The sequence below is a fragment of the Sitodiplosis mosellana genome, unplaced genomic scaffold (assembly GCF_009176505.1).
Source record: "Sitodiplosis mosellana isolate CC-2019 unplaced genomic scaffold, AAFC_SMos_1.0 Smas_scaffold_6268, whole genome shotgun sequence".
Lineage (NCBI taxonomy): Eukaryota > Metazoa > Arthropoda > Insecta > Diptera > Cecidomyiidae > Sitodiplosis > Sitodiplosis mosellana.
This window is the reverse complement of record NW_022601509.1, coordinates 1-13935: the sequence shown is the minus strand read 5'-3', so window position 1 is coordinate 13935 and position 13935 is coordinate 1. Positions and strand designations below refer to the sequence as shown.

Here is a 13935-nt window from a genome sequence, read left to right as displayed (position 1 = left end):
TTAGTCTTCTGTAACTCACCAGCCAAGCAAGACATAGCTCTGCTTGTGCCGCATTTGATCAATTTAAAAATAAAATAAAAACACTTAGTAAAAAAAAGTGTTTCATTTCATAGAAGTTATCATCATATCATAAATTAGTGCTTTGTTACTGATCACATAGCTTGATTATCATTATAAATGATTAGATAATCGGTCTTCTTTTCCATTTTAAAGACAGCTCATATGTAGATAGAAAGATCTATTTAAGTTACAGCACCTCACCCAATGAGACAGTCGCTAAGTTACTGTTAACGTACCAATGCGAAACAATAGATTAATTAAAAAGTAAAAGAACAATTGTTTATAATTTCTACACATCATATCATAAATAGAATTAAAAAAATCAGCAGAAATGTTTCGTACCACATATGATGCAGAAAAAAAACAATGGAATGGTGTGAAAACGACGTCTTTTGCACTTGAAACTAGTTTGGGGAGCGAAATTTTAAAAATTCTCCAAAAGAATGGACCTCGAGTTGCTCAGGTGAATTATTTTGTGGCATTTTTATCATCTACTTGAATTGAATTGTTGGGAATGAAAATGCATTTTGAGAAATGGGAGAATATAATCGAAATTAAGAAATGTGTTGAATAAAAGTGAACCATAGATTTTAGCTCAAAGACACCTTGAAATAAAATCCAAGTCCACTTTGGTCCTTTCATTTTTATTAAAACTTTTTTTTGGTTCGCTTCTAACGGAGCACTTTTTCAAGTTTAATTTTATTGAAACTGCCGTTTCCCAAAATGTATATTCATTGTTTGTTCATCAAAGTCGAAAACATTAAATAACAATTTTATAAAGACAATAGGTTGAATTTTGAAAATATGAACGGGTATAATAATAACTTAAAGAAGAAAACAGTACGTTAAATATAGCAATTTTACAATATTTATTTAGATCTGTGCGAAAACCGGCACATGTGCAACATTCAATGATTTATATTCATTAACAATATGCGCGGCGAAAAGTCTTCGGAATCTTGGGTGTAAAAAAGGCGATTTGATTTATTTCTGCACGAAAAATAATGCAGATATTACTCCAGTTGTGTATGCTGCATTATGCTTAGGGTGTGCAGTAAATGGAGAGAATCCAATATATGGAAGCGTTGAGATCCGTCCCAAACTGAGTTACTTGAAACCAAGAGTTGTGATTTGTGATCGAGAATGTTATACTTTGTTGAAGGAATGCATGATCGACATGAATATAACTGCTGACTTTTTTATTATTGATGATCAAACAGTTGATGCTCGTCCATTGAATTATCTGTTGCAAAAGACTGATGATGATTCAGATTTCGTGTAAGTTGGTAGATAGAGTACTTTCATGATTGAAATACAAATTAAATTTTATTTTGCAGACCGGCCGAAATAAATATTACCAAGGATGTAGCATTTTTCAATTATACTTCTGGTTCAACGGGAAATCCGAAAAGTCAGTTAATAATAAATTCAATTTTTATGTCATTTCCTATGATATTTATTTCAATCATTAATTGAATTTCTTCCTCTTTCTAAATTTATTCAGCCGTCCCTCTAACGCACGCAAATGTTCTTGACAAATTGCGAAAATATTCAGCACTGATTGAAGTAGGAGATACTATGTTGGGATGGGCCCATTTCAGGGGTATTTCCGGAGTAAGATTTCTAATCAGTGGGACATTGAGTGGAGCAAGACGAGTTGTCAATCAAGGCGCATTCACACCGGAACGATTTTTCAAACTCGTACAAGAATTCAATGTAAACGTTACTTTTCTAAATGACTCGTCACAAATCCATCAGTTGCTAAAGCATCCGCAAATCAAAACAGCTGACTTATCAAGTTTAAAAATGTTACATTGCGCTGGTACAATAGTACCTCTACATTTTATTGAAAAGATGAATTCCCATTTGGGAAGTAGTAAGTTTTGCAATAGTTTCGGCATGACCGAGACGTGCGGAACAGTGGCAATCAATCTGTATCATTCGAAAAACAATTGTACTGGACAATTGATCGGCGATTGTGAAGCCAAGATTGTGAATGAACAAGGAGATCGGTTGGGTGTGAATGAGTCTGGTGAACTGTATTTGAAAGATCCATTTATGTTCGAAGGCTATTTGGGAGACGATGGAAATGCAAGTCAACACTTTGATAGAGAGGGTTTCTTCAGAACTGGGGATATTGCTCATTTTGATGAAAACAGCGATCTATTTATTACTGATCGAAAGAAAGAGCTATTCAAGTATATGGGTTACCATATAATTCCAAACGAAATACAGCAATTTTTAGACCAAATAGATGGAGTGGACGAGTCGTGCGTGGTACCAGTCCCGATTTCGAAATATGTCTTAGCACCAGCCGCTGTCATCATTAAAACCAAGAATTCAGCTTGCACCGAAGAATTCATCTATGACGCTGTATCGAGTAAGATTATTTCATTTACTTAATATTAAAATTGAATATAAAATATCTCTCATGAAATTTTAGATTCTTTTGCTGATCATAAACGACTTCGAGGTGGAGTTTATTTTGTCAATTCAATTCCAAGAACTGCTACGGGAAAAGTTAACCGACGTTTGGTCGCTGAGATGGCGCTAAAATTTTATAAAGACAAGAATATGGTCAAGAGAAACAACTGAAACAGATCTGTTGACCGTTGAGTGTTCTTTTTTATTTATTTGTGTTCTTCTACAAAAATCTTATTAAATTTATAGCTTTTTTCTGCATTAATTTATTTGCTAGGGGTTTCACGCAAACTCGAAGGCCGAAGATTTTACTAAATAGCTGGAAATATAACCATTTTATGTGTAAATTATAGATATTGCTTCTTTTTATTCATAAACTCGAATTTTTTAGAATTTTTTGAATCTAAAAATTCTGGAAGTGGGTTTTGGTGGATCCTCAGGATTGTTCAAAACCGCTCCTGGTTCTGGAAGTGGATCCTCGGGATGGACCAGGGCATTGTTAAACCCAGTCTGATCCATCCTGAAGATCCACCAAAACCCACTTCCAGAACATAATTATCAAGGTGAATGTTGAAATATTTCGAAATAATACGGATTTTGGTGAATCCCAGAGAATTTTAGAGAAAAGAGAGAAATATTGAAATTTTAGATGAATTTTAAGTTGCGTGAAACCCCTAGTTTATTTGTGTTGAGTATTATTTCGCTAATTAATTTAAAATAACTATACCTGTGATGTTTCTTATTACATTTGATTCAAACAAAAGCATTCGAATGGAGTAAATACAAAACTTTTTCCAGGAACCAAGAGAAATGTATGCATTTATTCAATTTAACTCCTAAAAAGGTAAAGTTATTTCCAATTTAATGGAATCATTTGTAGAAAAAAATTCGCATAAATTGTCTTTAATAGAACAGAAGAAAAATCTCTAATAAGATCATTCAGAATATTATCGAAGCATCTCATCAATCACGTTAAACTAATAACGATTGAGGTAATTTTAGCACTTCAGCGAAAATAGAAAGAAAAAATATCGAAGATACACGTCGCTGAATTCGAAAATAATCACGTTCACGAAATTAAAAATTTGAAACATCTATGAGGTTCTATTTTTATTAGTCCAATTTTCCAGCATGAGTGACGCCAAGCGACTATTCAATACAGAAAAAAGCACGTCCAAACAGATTCCAAATCAATATATATTAATGCAGCTCGCTTCGATTAGGTTTATTTCCAATGTTTATTCCATTCGAATTTGACGGTGTTCAAGTAAAGTTTTTGTTATTCTCTTCGATCGCTCATTCAGTAGAATATTATTCAACATTCATCGGTTCTTCAACTGTTAGTTAATTTTTAGACTGTGTATGGCTTCTTAACAGAAGCCTAACATGTTTGGCTTAAGTTTCATTAACAATTGAATTGTAAAATTTCAAAAACCGTAACACAAAATTTTGATTAGAACAATTTGTGGTCCACTAAAGACCATACAGATCAAAGTTAATGTTTTTAGATTGATTTCATTCTGTTTTGTGTTGTTGATTGTAAAAAAAGGGCAAATCTTTAAGAAGTTTATCAAACTATTTGCTTCTATGTGGATGCTTTGATTTTAAGTTTGTGATTCACGAGTTTTGAATAGTTTGCATTAAGTTCACATCAATTTACTTCACAGTGCTTCAGTTGCTGTTGATTGGTGCTAAGTTTTTCGTCAAGACATGGAAGTAGCTGTGTTGTTTTTATGTTTTGGAGTCATATTATGTGGTCCAACAACACCGGAACTATGGGATGAATCAACAACAATTACAATAGAAGGCATGTATTTTATTGAAAATAATTCCTCCGAAATGTTACATCTTAAATTAAAACTGACATTACTTCGAAATCAAATTTATAATTCATTCAATTAAATTTCAAAATATGAGTCGATTTTGGCTTGCTAACTATAAATTAAGAGAAACATTTTCGATTGTATCTTATTGATAATAACTAAAAACAACCATAGATCAAAAATCTACTCCGACTGAGGCTATTGCACACTTGAGTTCCATTGAATCAACTGAATCCTCAAAATCTTACCCTGTTACAATTGCTGATTGTGGTCAATGTGTGTTCGCCGTTAATGACATCTGCATATCGGTATACTTTGAGTTTTTACAAAGAAACAGCTTTGATTTCGCCTAAAATTGTTCTATCCTTTGAGTAGAATTGCACAGAAACAACAACTGAATTGAAGATTGAGACAAATGAGCTTGACCGTTCCGACGAGTCTTCATCACCTGAACCCTCAGAACCTTCACCTATCAGTACGACAGAAGACATTTCCAGTTCCACGCTCTCACAGCTGTGTGAAGAAGACGAATTTAAATGTAGTACAGGAGGATGTATCTCACGGAGATGGATTTGCGACGAAGATGAGGATTGTGCTGAGGGAGACGATGAATTGGTAAGAAATTGTCAATATTGCGTGTATCACCCTCCTATGTATTTCTATGCTAAATTCCTGAAAAATTACGATTGTTGTTGCTTTCTGTGCTTCATGGACGACACCAACAACAACATCACGTACTGCACTTGAGTGTTGTACATTTGTTTATAACAACCGCGGCAAACTACAGCATTTCATTATTCTTCACATATTTGCATTGCTTTCATTGATGCCGTTGTTACTGCTGTTACTATATTCAATATATAGCACCAAGTATTACCATGTCCGTGACGCTGCCGTCTATAAAAACAACAATAATCGTATAATTTTATGGAAATTTGTATAGAAATACCTGGAAGAGTGAAGCACTTACGACTTGTGTTTGCTTTAAATAAAATTCCAAATCGTTCTTAACTACCGTTTTTCCGTTGAATAGAATTGTTTGGAGAATCAATGTAGAGACGATGAGTTCAAATGCAGCACTGGAAAATGTATTCCGAGGGGATGGATCTGTGACTATGGTGAAGACTGTCCCGATGGAGAAGATGAATTGGTAAGAAGTTCCCGCAGTAGATATAAGTTTACAACCATAAGCCATTTAAGATTTTAGCCATAATTTTATTATTCTTTAAGCAGAATTGCACACCCGAAACGACGACTGAATGGATCAAGCCAACTGAGCCAAATAGTTCTGATGATTTCGAATCTGAAACTGAAATATATAAATCAAACGAAGAAATCGATTCCGATGAAGAAACTGCATTCGAATCAGATAGTGAGCTCGCTCATGTCGTTTACAATACACCGCAGCCATTACGTGTACGACTCTCCAATCAATATACAGTTGAGCAGAACACTGACTTTACATTGCCTTGTAAAGCCGTTGGAAAGAAGTTTGTTAAAGCGATTTGGCAGAAAATGTATGACAAAAACCTTGGCCCAAACGTACAACAAATTGGCAACGTGTTGAAAATTAGCAATGCACAACCCATAAATCATGGTATTTACCAATGCACAATCGAGGAAAATTGTCAAAATGCTACAGCTACTACCTTTATTGCCATTGAACGTAATTGTTTGAAAATCTTTAAATAATTTATGCAATGCAGTTTATTAATTATTGAAAAATATTTGTTGCAGCACGAAAGGTTCCAGTGATTAAAATCTATCCGTCTGAATCACAAGTGGTGGACGTAGGTCAACAAGTAATGTTAGATTGTCGCGTTATGGCTGGATTTCCGAAGCCAAACGTACAATGGATTCGTCGTGATCTGAAACCACTTTCATATAGAATTGAACAGCAAATGCCATGGCGTCCGGCTGGTTTAATGATCATCAGAGATATAACTGTCGAAGAAGCTGGCGAATATGAGTGCCAAGCGTCGAATATCGCGGGAAAAGTAAGCGAAATGATTTCAATCATCGTCCAAGAACAACGGCCAGTCATTTCCATTTGGCCGAATGTACAACAAATGGACGTAGTCGAAGGCACACAATTGGCTTTGTACTGTAGTGTGAATGCATCAACACCATTGGATGTGAAATGGTATGGACCTAATACAATCAGTTCAAGAAACGAATATGTGCCAAATGGGATCGTTCACTATAAGCACAATGTCAGTCGCAGCGATGAAGGAATCTATGTCTGTCGTGCTGGCAATAAAAGTGGAACTCAAAAGAAACATATCAAAGTTTCGGTTCAACCAAAGCTTGTTATGAGCAATACACCCTGAATTGCACTTGCGACAATCTCAAAGGTGAGCTACAGATTCAATTTTCAGATCAGTTGATAGAAATGAACGGCTATAGCCATTTCAAAGACACTTCGTATTCTACAACAATTGTTTGATTGATTTTTTAAACAATTTTTGCAGAAAATTTCAAGCGATTCATGATCATCTCAAATGGACAAATGACACCCGACTTCTTGTTATAAAAATATACCTTAGCATGTTAGATATTTTGTTTAGATTTGTCTCCTAATTTGATGTAGAAACGTAGTAAATACAAATAGAAATCAAGCATAATATCAATTTTGAGTTGGATGATTTTGTTTTAAAACAGAAAACTAACGAATTACTATCCGTTAAAGCCAAGGACTATCCTTAAAACAATGGTAATTTTGATTTAACACAGCAATTGGTTTGTCGTAGTATGGAGCCGAACGTACGAATATTGAGCGGTCAATCAAATACGAACATCTTTAGCGGCAATGAACTAAAACCAGTAAACTTATTATATTTTTCATAACAGCTCGGCTGTATTTGGTTTTCACGCTAAGAAAATTCACAATATTTTGATTTGTGGGTTTTATTATAATAATTAATTGAAGGCATTGATTTTGAATTATTTGTTTTAGATTCAATCAATCGACTTCATTTTTTTATACCAGCTCAGTTAGCGGAACTCTGTTATATTTAAGTTCAAACTCTGTTGACGTGGAAAAATAATTGGCAAATTTCAGTTATATAAACGAAATAAATAATTTTCCGACTGATGAAAAAATGATTTACGGCGTGTTCGATGCTACAAAAAAATCATATGAAAGATTACCAAATCAAGTTGAATAGCAAAATTGACGAAGGTGAACTAAAATGAAATTATATTGGAACACATTGCAAGGCGTTTCTTGATACTTGACTGTCTTAAGACTTCTAATTCGAGAGACACTTGGTGTCAAATGAGAATCAAATGATGCACGCCAACAACCATTCTAATAGAAAGTTAAAATGTCGACCAAAATCAATTCACAGCGAATGAATGCAGATTTTGTAAACTCGCGAGTCGAACGACCACAGTCTGAAAATAAAAATAAAAAATAAAACGCAATGGCGATGTTTTTTTCATGATTTTTGTCGGTTTTATTTGGAAAATGACAATTTTTCTCAATTCAATCGTTTAAATAAAATCAGAGGAGAAAAAATGATTTCCGAGCTTCGCTCATACTTTTCATTGTTAACATAACTTTGACCTATCGCGTAAAAATATCGTTTTTATTATTCATTTTCTTGGCTCTATCCACTTAATATTGCAATTCAGTAATTTTTTTTTTATTTTATTATTTTACAAACAGAAAAATAGAGGTTTTCCATGATAGTTTTTCTGGGCTGTTTTTTTTCTTCATTTTTCAATTTATATTCTCTTTTGTTGTTATTTATTTTTCTCTCTAAACTATTACATAATACAGGATACAGTTTGTATCGCATCTAATATCGCGTCATCGTACATCGAGTCTATACCATTTGTTTTTCATTTCTTCATTTATATATTCTTTTGATAGTGTAATAATTGTTAAAATATTTATATTATTTAATGATAATAAGAAAAAAAAAACTGAAAAATTCAACAGATTTACGTTCCACAATAAACAAAAATCAACATTTGGAAAACATTTGGAATGGAAAATTATTAAAAAAGGAAATAGTTATTTGTGTGTGTGTGTGCGCGTCATCGTTCGATCCCATTTCAATTGAATTGCCCATTTGTTGCCGAGCCATTCAAATTCAACGAGATTCGGTGATGGCATAAAAAAGAGTTGTCATTTACATTTACAGGAATGATACGTTTCAATTCTATTTTCATAATTTTCATAAAGTTAAATTACTCTGTTTCATCCACAATTTATTGCGATTTATATTCTCTAGCGCATTCATTCTGAAAACTGCTCATTACCGCGTATAAAAATATATATATTTCATTTCTTTCATTTGTTTTTCTTCTCTTTTTCATTAATTTTATCGTTTGTGTAAACTAAAAAAAATTCCCTTGAAGCGATTTGCAACAAAAAAAGTCAAAGAAATCTTTTAATCCACGCAGATGCACAATTCCGGGGTGTATTTACACATTTTCGATAATTTTGCTTAAAAATCTTGTTTTTTTTTCTCTCTTCATTTTGATATTTCTATTTCACATTCTCATTTCGACATCTTTTTTTTTCTCTCGCTCTTTTTCGTTCTATTTTTTTTGTTACGTTTTATAAATTCGCCATTTAATTAACATTTATGATTTCATTTTATTTTTTTTCATTGTTTTTATTTACAATCGACTTTTTCCCTATTTTATCGCAAAAAGACATTTAAATAAAAAGAAAACACGATGTACATTTGATCTTTTTTTTTACAATTTGTTCATTCAAAATGATGATATTTTTTCCTCTGCATATGTGTGTATGTCTTTAATTAGAAATTGCTTTACTTTAGAATGTGTTGTTCGTGTGTATGTGTGTTGTTTTTCGATTTGCCGAATCGCAATTTTAAAATTGAATCGAGGAAAATCGGTTTTAGGTGTTGTTTGTTCTTTTCTTGTTCTGCACATAGTGTCGCAAATCGCAATTATATATAGTAAAAATTTGCCTACATCAGTTTCAATGTCTTTTGCAACACAAACATTTCTTACAACACCTCTAGATGAACCGTTGACGTTGCAGCTCATTGTGGGATTTTACATTCTAAATTCACCTATTATTTTGTTTGTTCCTATTTGAAAATTTTGATTTTCGTTCATATGAATTGTTATTTGTTTTATTCTGTCTTTTTGGCAAAGCATTTCATGAATGCTGCCATGGATGTCACTCTATTTTCTTGTTTTTGTTTGGCTTATCGTCCTAACCTAAACCATAAATAATATCAGCAATCCGACTTATCCTCTTCGACCAGATGTTGTGTGTCTTTGCCGGTGTCGGCTGATGGATCTAGTTTCTTAGTCTTTAATTGTAGCGTTGGTGATGTTTTGTGTGTTATACTACTTGGAGCTAGAATTGCTGATACTGGTTCAGTGAACGGTCCATGACTACTGTTTGAACCCGATATTTTTCCATCTTTTGATACTTCTGTTGGCACTTCGTAAATACCTGCGGACAGGAGGAAAATTCCGTTTTAGTTAAGAGATGCTTCGCTTGAATATTTTTAAAGAGTTTTTCCTGAGTTTACTCACCAGAGCCATTTCCCAGTGTGGGGTCGACGTTTGTACCCGCTTGAACGGCATCGTACATTGGATTCGAGAAATCTCTCGACTTATGACTGACCGCTTGTAGATTGTATCCTTCCATCGGTGGCACATTTGGATCGAGCGGCCCGTTTGTTGCTTGATTGAAGTTTGGTGAATTGAACTCAACATTTGTTCCGTGACGGAATGAAACACTCTGTGACGGCGATAAGCTGCTTAATCGAGCCATTTTACCACTGAAATCATGAAAAAAACAGTTAATTATTTATCAATTTGAAATTCGGATGTTTTAAATTTAAGTTCATTTGTTTTAGCAGAGATGAAGGTAAACAAAATGGTTCATCCATGTACTTACAATGGTCTCTTTCGGATGACATACCAAACGCCGGCTCCGGCAAGGGAAACCAAGGCGATAACCATGATTGGAACGAAAACAGCTGCAAAGGCACCGCCTCCGTGGCTGTATGAGCTACCCATTGATCGTTCACAATGTTGGCCGGCAAAATCTGGTAAGCACACGCACATCAAATCACCCGAATCGTCCTCTTGGCACATTCCACCGTTTTCGCACGGGCAAATTCTTGGTAATGGTCTTTGTCGTTCGGCTGCCGCATCACAAATTACTTCGGCCGTGCTGCGATGCGATGTTATCGGAGCTGTGTTATCTGGACAAGAGCATCGTCGGCCACCTGGCACAAGCAAGCACAAATGCGAGCATCCACTCTTGTAACATGGATTTTTGAGCGTGGTATTGTATCGGTATTCGTGATAAACTTTGATGCCTGAGGGATTAACTAGATTTCGTTGCAGCGTCACTGGAACACCGCGACCAAATTTATCTTGTCGCACTAATTCTCCGGTATCGCGAGTTGCCCAGTAAACATTCGATTCGAAAACATCCAATGAAATCGGATGCCGAAGATTTTCACCCTTCAAAATGGTGTTTCTCAATGTTCCATCCGGTCGCATCGTTTCGATTGTATTCAGTTTGGTATCGACCCAGTAAATTTGATGCTCTTGTGCGTAATCAATGGTCAAACCGGCCGGATGGCGAATAGCATCTGTGATTAGTGGTCTTCTCTTCGAACCGTCCATCCATGAAACTTCAATTTTTGGTGCTGAACCGGCATCGGCCCAGTACATTCGTCCCAATTGTGGATTGACTGCAATTGATGTTGGCACTTCCAAACCAGCACTTACAACAGCTCTTCTATAACGGCCATCTGTCTTTGCAACAAGTACACGACCTCTTGGTTTCGATCCAGTTCGATCGACTTCAGTCCAGTACAAATTGTCAGCCACCCAATTGACTGCCACAGCCGTTGGTTTTGAATTGCCTTTCATGTTCAAATCTTGTGCGAATCCAATCTTGGCTTGACCATTCTGTGCATTCACCATGTACGATCGTTTGATTGTCTTGTCATAACTGTCAGCCCAGAAGATGATCTGTGTCTCAGCATTGTAATCCAAAGCTTCAATTCGTTTTTCCGCTTGGCACACGGGATCGGCTTCGAGCTGAGCTGTGTACGTTTCACATACAACTGAACGCCTAGGCGTTCATTGCTACGAATGCACGAAAGAAGTGAGAATAGCAATGAAAGCCTAGGCGTTCGGTATTTAAAATGTACATACAAATTATGGAAGCCTCATCGAACGACTGTAGTCTTTCATCAACGCCTATCGCGTTCACCCGGGTTGTGTACAATAAAATTCAAGCATTTGTGAATGGCAAAATCATCCAGAACCAGTATGGTTTTGTGAAAAATCGGTCAACTTCAACGAATTTGCTGCAAATGGTGAACTACTGCCTGCTGGAAGTATCTTGGGAAGTACCTTGTCTCTTTATTATTTTTATTAATGACATTGTTGATTTTGTTCCTTATGCACTTGTTTTGTTTTCACCGATGATTTAAAACTCATATTGAGAATCACGTCGCCGAACGATGCCCGCTTATTCCAAATGACCATTGACCAATTGTACGAGTGGTGTAGGATCAACAAGCTCTACTTGAATCTGAAGAAATGTTTCGTTATGACATATGCGAAGAACATCACCGTACGGAAATATGAATACACGATAGACAATGGGCAGCACAAATTCGATAGAATTGAGTCACACAGAGACTTGGGTGTCATTTTTGACGTGAAACTCACATTCGCCATTCACATTGATACGACAGTAGCTAGCGCACACGGTGCACTAGGTTTTATTAAGCGAACACTGAAAAACAAGTTTACTATAGAATCAGCAAAAATGTTATATTGTGCATTAGTTCGATCGAAGTTAGAGTATGCTAGTGTAGTGTGGCATCCATACCACCAGTCTTATATTGACAAAATTGAATCAGTTCAAAAAGACTTTGTAATCTGGGCACTTAGAGGAATTTACCAAAGAGATGTTAATTACAGGTTGCCATCGTATCAATTTAGATGTGACAATTTGAATATTCAACCACTTTGGAGGCGGCGTATAAATGCCTCAGTATTATTAATCTATGATCTCCTCCTAGGAAAGTTGATTTGCACAGCACTTAGGGAAAGAATTGTGTATACAAGACGATTAGACAACAGAAACCAAAGAAATGTAAGAAATAGAGATTTAGTTAGAATTGAAACTTATGGCACGGACTATGCTCGTAATCAGCCATTTATTGTAGCGTGTAGAAATTTTAACAAAGTAAGGCAATCGTTCTTGGACTCAGCATCAAGGCAAATATTTAGTGGAAACGTGTTCAACTTAGACAACAGTATTTTCGAAGAATTGTATGTATAGTGAATAGTGGTGAACACGGTCGGGGGCCACAGAACGCCACTTCGAAGCCATTAGGACTGGTGGCTAGGCCGTTCGATTCGGGAGTGTCTCACTACTTGTGTAAAATTCAAATTGTAAATGAAATGTATAATGATATTCAGTCTGTGATTAGACGGTAAAATAAATAAATGAATAATAATATGGAATAAACGTGAGAAAGTGTAATCGTGCATGAATAGTAGAAAGTAAAATATCGTGCAGAAAATATTGAATAGAACATAAAATGTGTTTATGATATTAACCGATATTAACATGATATTTATTGTTGAAAAATTTATATGAATTGTCGCTTCAATAGAACACAACATGAAAAATATAAATTTTTGGTGTGTATATCTGTTTATCGCGAATATGATGGGAGAGATCTTTGTTTTACTACCTTTTTTTTAAATATACTGCCACTGGTTTTAAATATACTGCCACTGGTTTAGATTAACTAAATAATATGAGCATAAAACCAAAAGTAACTTTAATTCTGTTCAAGACCCAGAAAATACTATACGAAAAAAGCTTGAAATAATGTAATTTAAAAAAACAAAACATTTTTTCATAAAAATTTGATTAGCGCTTTGAGATATTATGCACTTATTTGTAGTTACTGCCACTGTTTTAGGAATAAATGCAAATTATGAGCATAAAATTTGAATTCCCTATAATTTCTTTCACTAGTCAAACAAATACATTTCATGCAGTGTAGCAATATCGGCACTGCCATTGCGATCAATTGACTACACGATTCATATTTTGTACCGAACTGCGTTATGACTACATATGGTATAGTCTCGCATGAATGGAATATGCGTCGAGCACCAAAAGTGCATTTCTGTTTTCGTTGCAGACTTCAATATTTGTCTGCATCCTCAATAATTTTTATTATTTTCGTCTCGTTTCTACTTTTCTTGTCTTTTTCATCTCCTAATTGCATTTGGAATTTCCCCATACAGTATAACATCAACAAACATGCGTGCGCAGTTCAGCTACGTACCACGTTGGGCAATAAAATTGATGCATTTTCGTCATAAACTGACTTCCTTTTTTGCGTAATTCCCGACGTACCCGACATTATGGTGCCACTTTGTGCTCAAAATGTGCACTCAAAACAATTAGCATATGCTAATCCCTTTTTCTCTTGTCTACCTTCCATACCATTCGGAACTTTAAGCCGAATTGATGGTTCACATTCCCAATATCTTGTCAAGTGCTAACCCATCCCTTTTTACCTACTTATCTCATTTCATTGGTCAATATGCCTTCCCCACTATTTTGCAGAATATTGAT

The 13935-nt window shown here is 35.1% G+C and overlaps 3 protein-coding genes across 3 annotated transcripts; 2 read left to right on the top strand and 1 right to left on the bottom strand.

The window, feature by feature from the left end:
- Positions 1-256: 256 nt before the first annotated feature.
- LOC129579599 (uncharacterized) lies at positions 257-2797 on the top strand. Its single transcript, XM_055469752.1, has 5 exons — positions 257-324; positions 938-1338; positions 1398-1471; positions 1565-2440; positions 2504-2797. The coding sequence occupies exons 2-5, from the start codon at positions 1229-1231 to the stop codon at positions 2653-2655; spliced, it is 1212 nt and encodes a 403-aa protein (XP_055325727.1). The 5' UTR covers positions 257-324; positions 938-1228; the 3' UTR covers positions 2656-2797.
- An 869-nt stretch (positions 2798-3666) lies between these two features.
- On the top strand, positions 3667-6934 carry LOC129579598 (hemicentin-2-like). Its single transcript, XM_055469751.1, has 8 exons — positions 3667-3820; positions 4149-4288; positions 4479-4612; positions 4680-4919; positions 5338-5454; positions 5538-5970; positions 6042-6658; positions 6776-6934. Exons 2-7 carry the CDS (start codon positions 4192-4194, stop codon positions 6632-6634), a joined length of 1614 nt encoding a protein of 537 aa, XP_055325726.1. The 5' UTR covers positions 3667-3820; positions 4149-4191; the 3' UTR covers positions 6635-6658; positions 6776-6934.
- An 804-nt stretch (positions 6935-7738) lies between these two features.
- LOC129579600 (low-density lipoprotein receptor-related protein 2-like) lies at positions 7739-11365 on the bottom strand (the record flags this gene model as incomplete). The annotated part of the gene is made up of 3 exons (XM_055469753.1): positions 7739-9750; positions 9834-10081; positions 10201-11365. Coding segments are annotated over 3 exons (1637 nt in total), but the record flags the coding sequence as incomplete, so codon positions are not given.
- Positions 11366-13935: the final 2570 nt, after the last annotated feature.

What these genes read in the sequence shown, in the direction of transcription:
- LOC129579599 (XM_055469752.1), top strand. Translation starts at nt 1,229, where the DNA reads ATGATCGACATGAATATAACTGCTGACTTTTTTATTATTGATGATCAA. An exon ending in GATGATGATTCAGATTTCGT is followed by an intron (nt 1,339 to 1,397) that starts GTAAGTTGGTAG and finishes TTTATTTTGCAG; the next exon opens with ACCGGCCGAAATAAATATTA. An exon ending in CATCTATGACGCTGTATCGA is followed by an intron (nt 2,441 to 2,503) that starts GTAAGATTATTT and finishes ATGAAATTTTAG; the next exon opens with ATTCTTTTGCTGATCATAAA.
- LOC129579598 (XM_055469751.1), top strand. Translation starts at nt 4,192, where the DNA reads ATGGAAGTAGCTGTGTTGTTTTTATGTTTTGGAGTCATATTATGTGGT. An exon ending in TTAATGACATCTGCATATCG is followed by an intron (nt 4,613 to 4,679) that starts GTATACTTTGAG and finishes TCCTTTGAGTAG; the next exon opens with AATTGCACAGAAACAACAAC. An exon ending in CCGATGGAGAAGATGAATTG is followed by an intron (nt 5,455 to 5,537) that starts GTAAGAAGTTCC and finishes TTCTTTAAGCAG; the next exon opens with AATTGCACACCCGAAACGAC.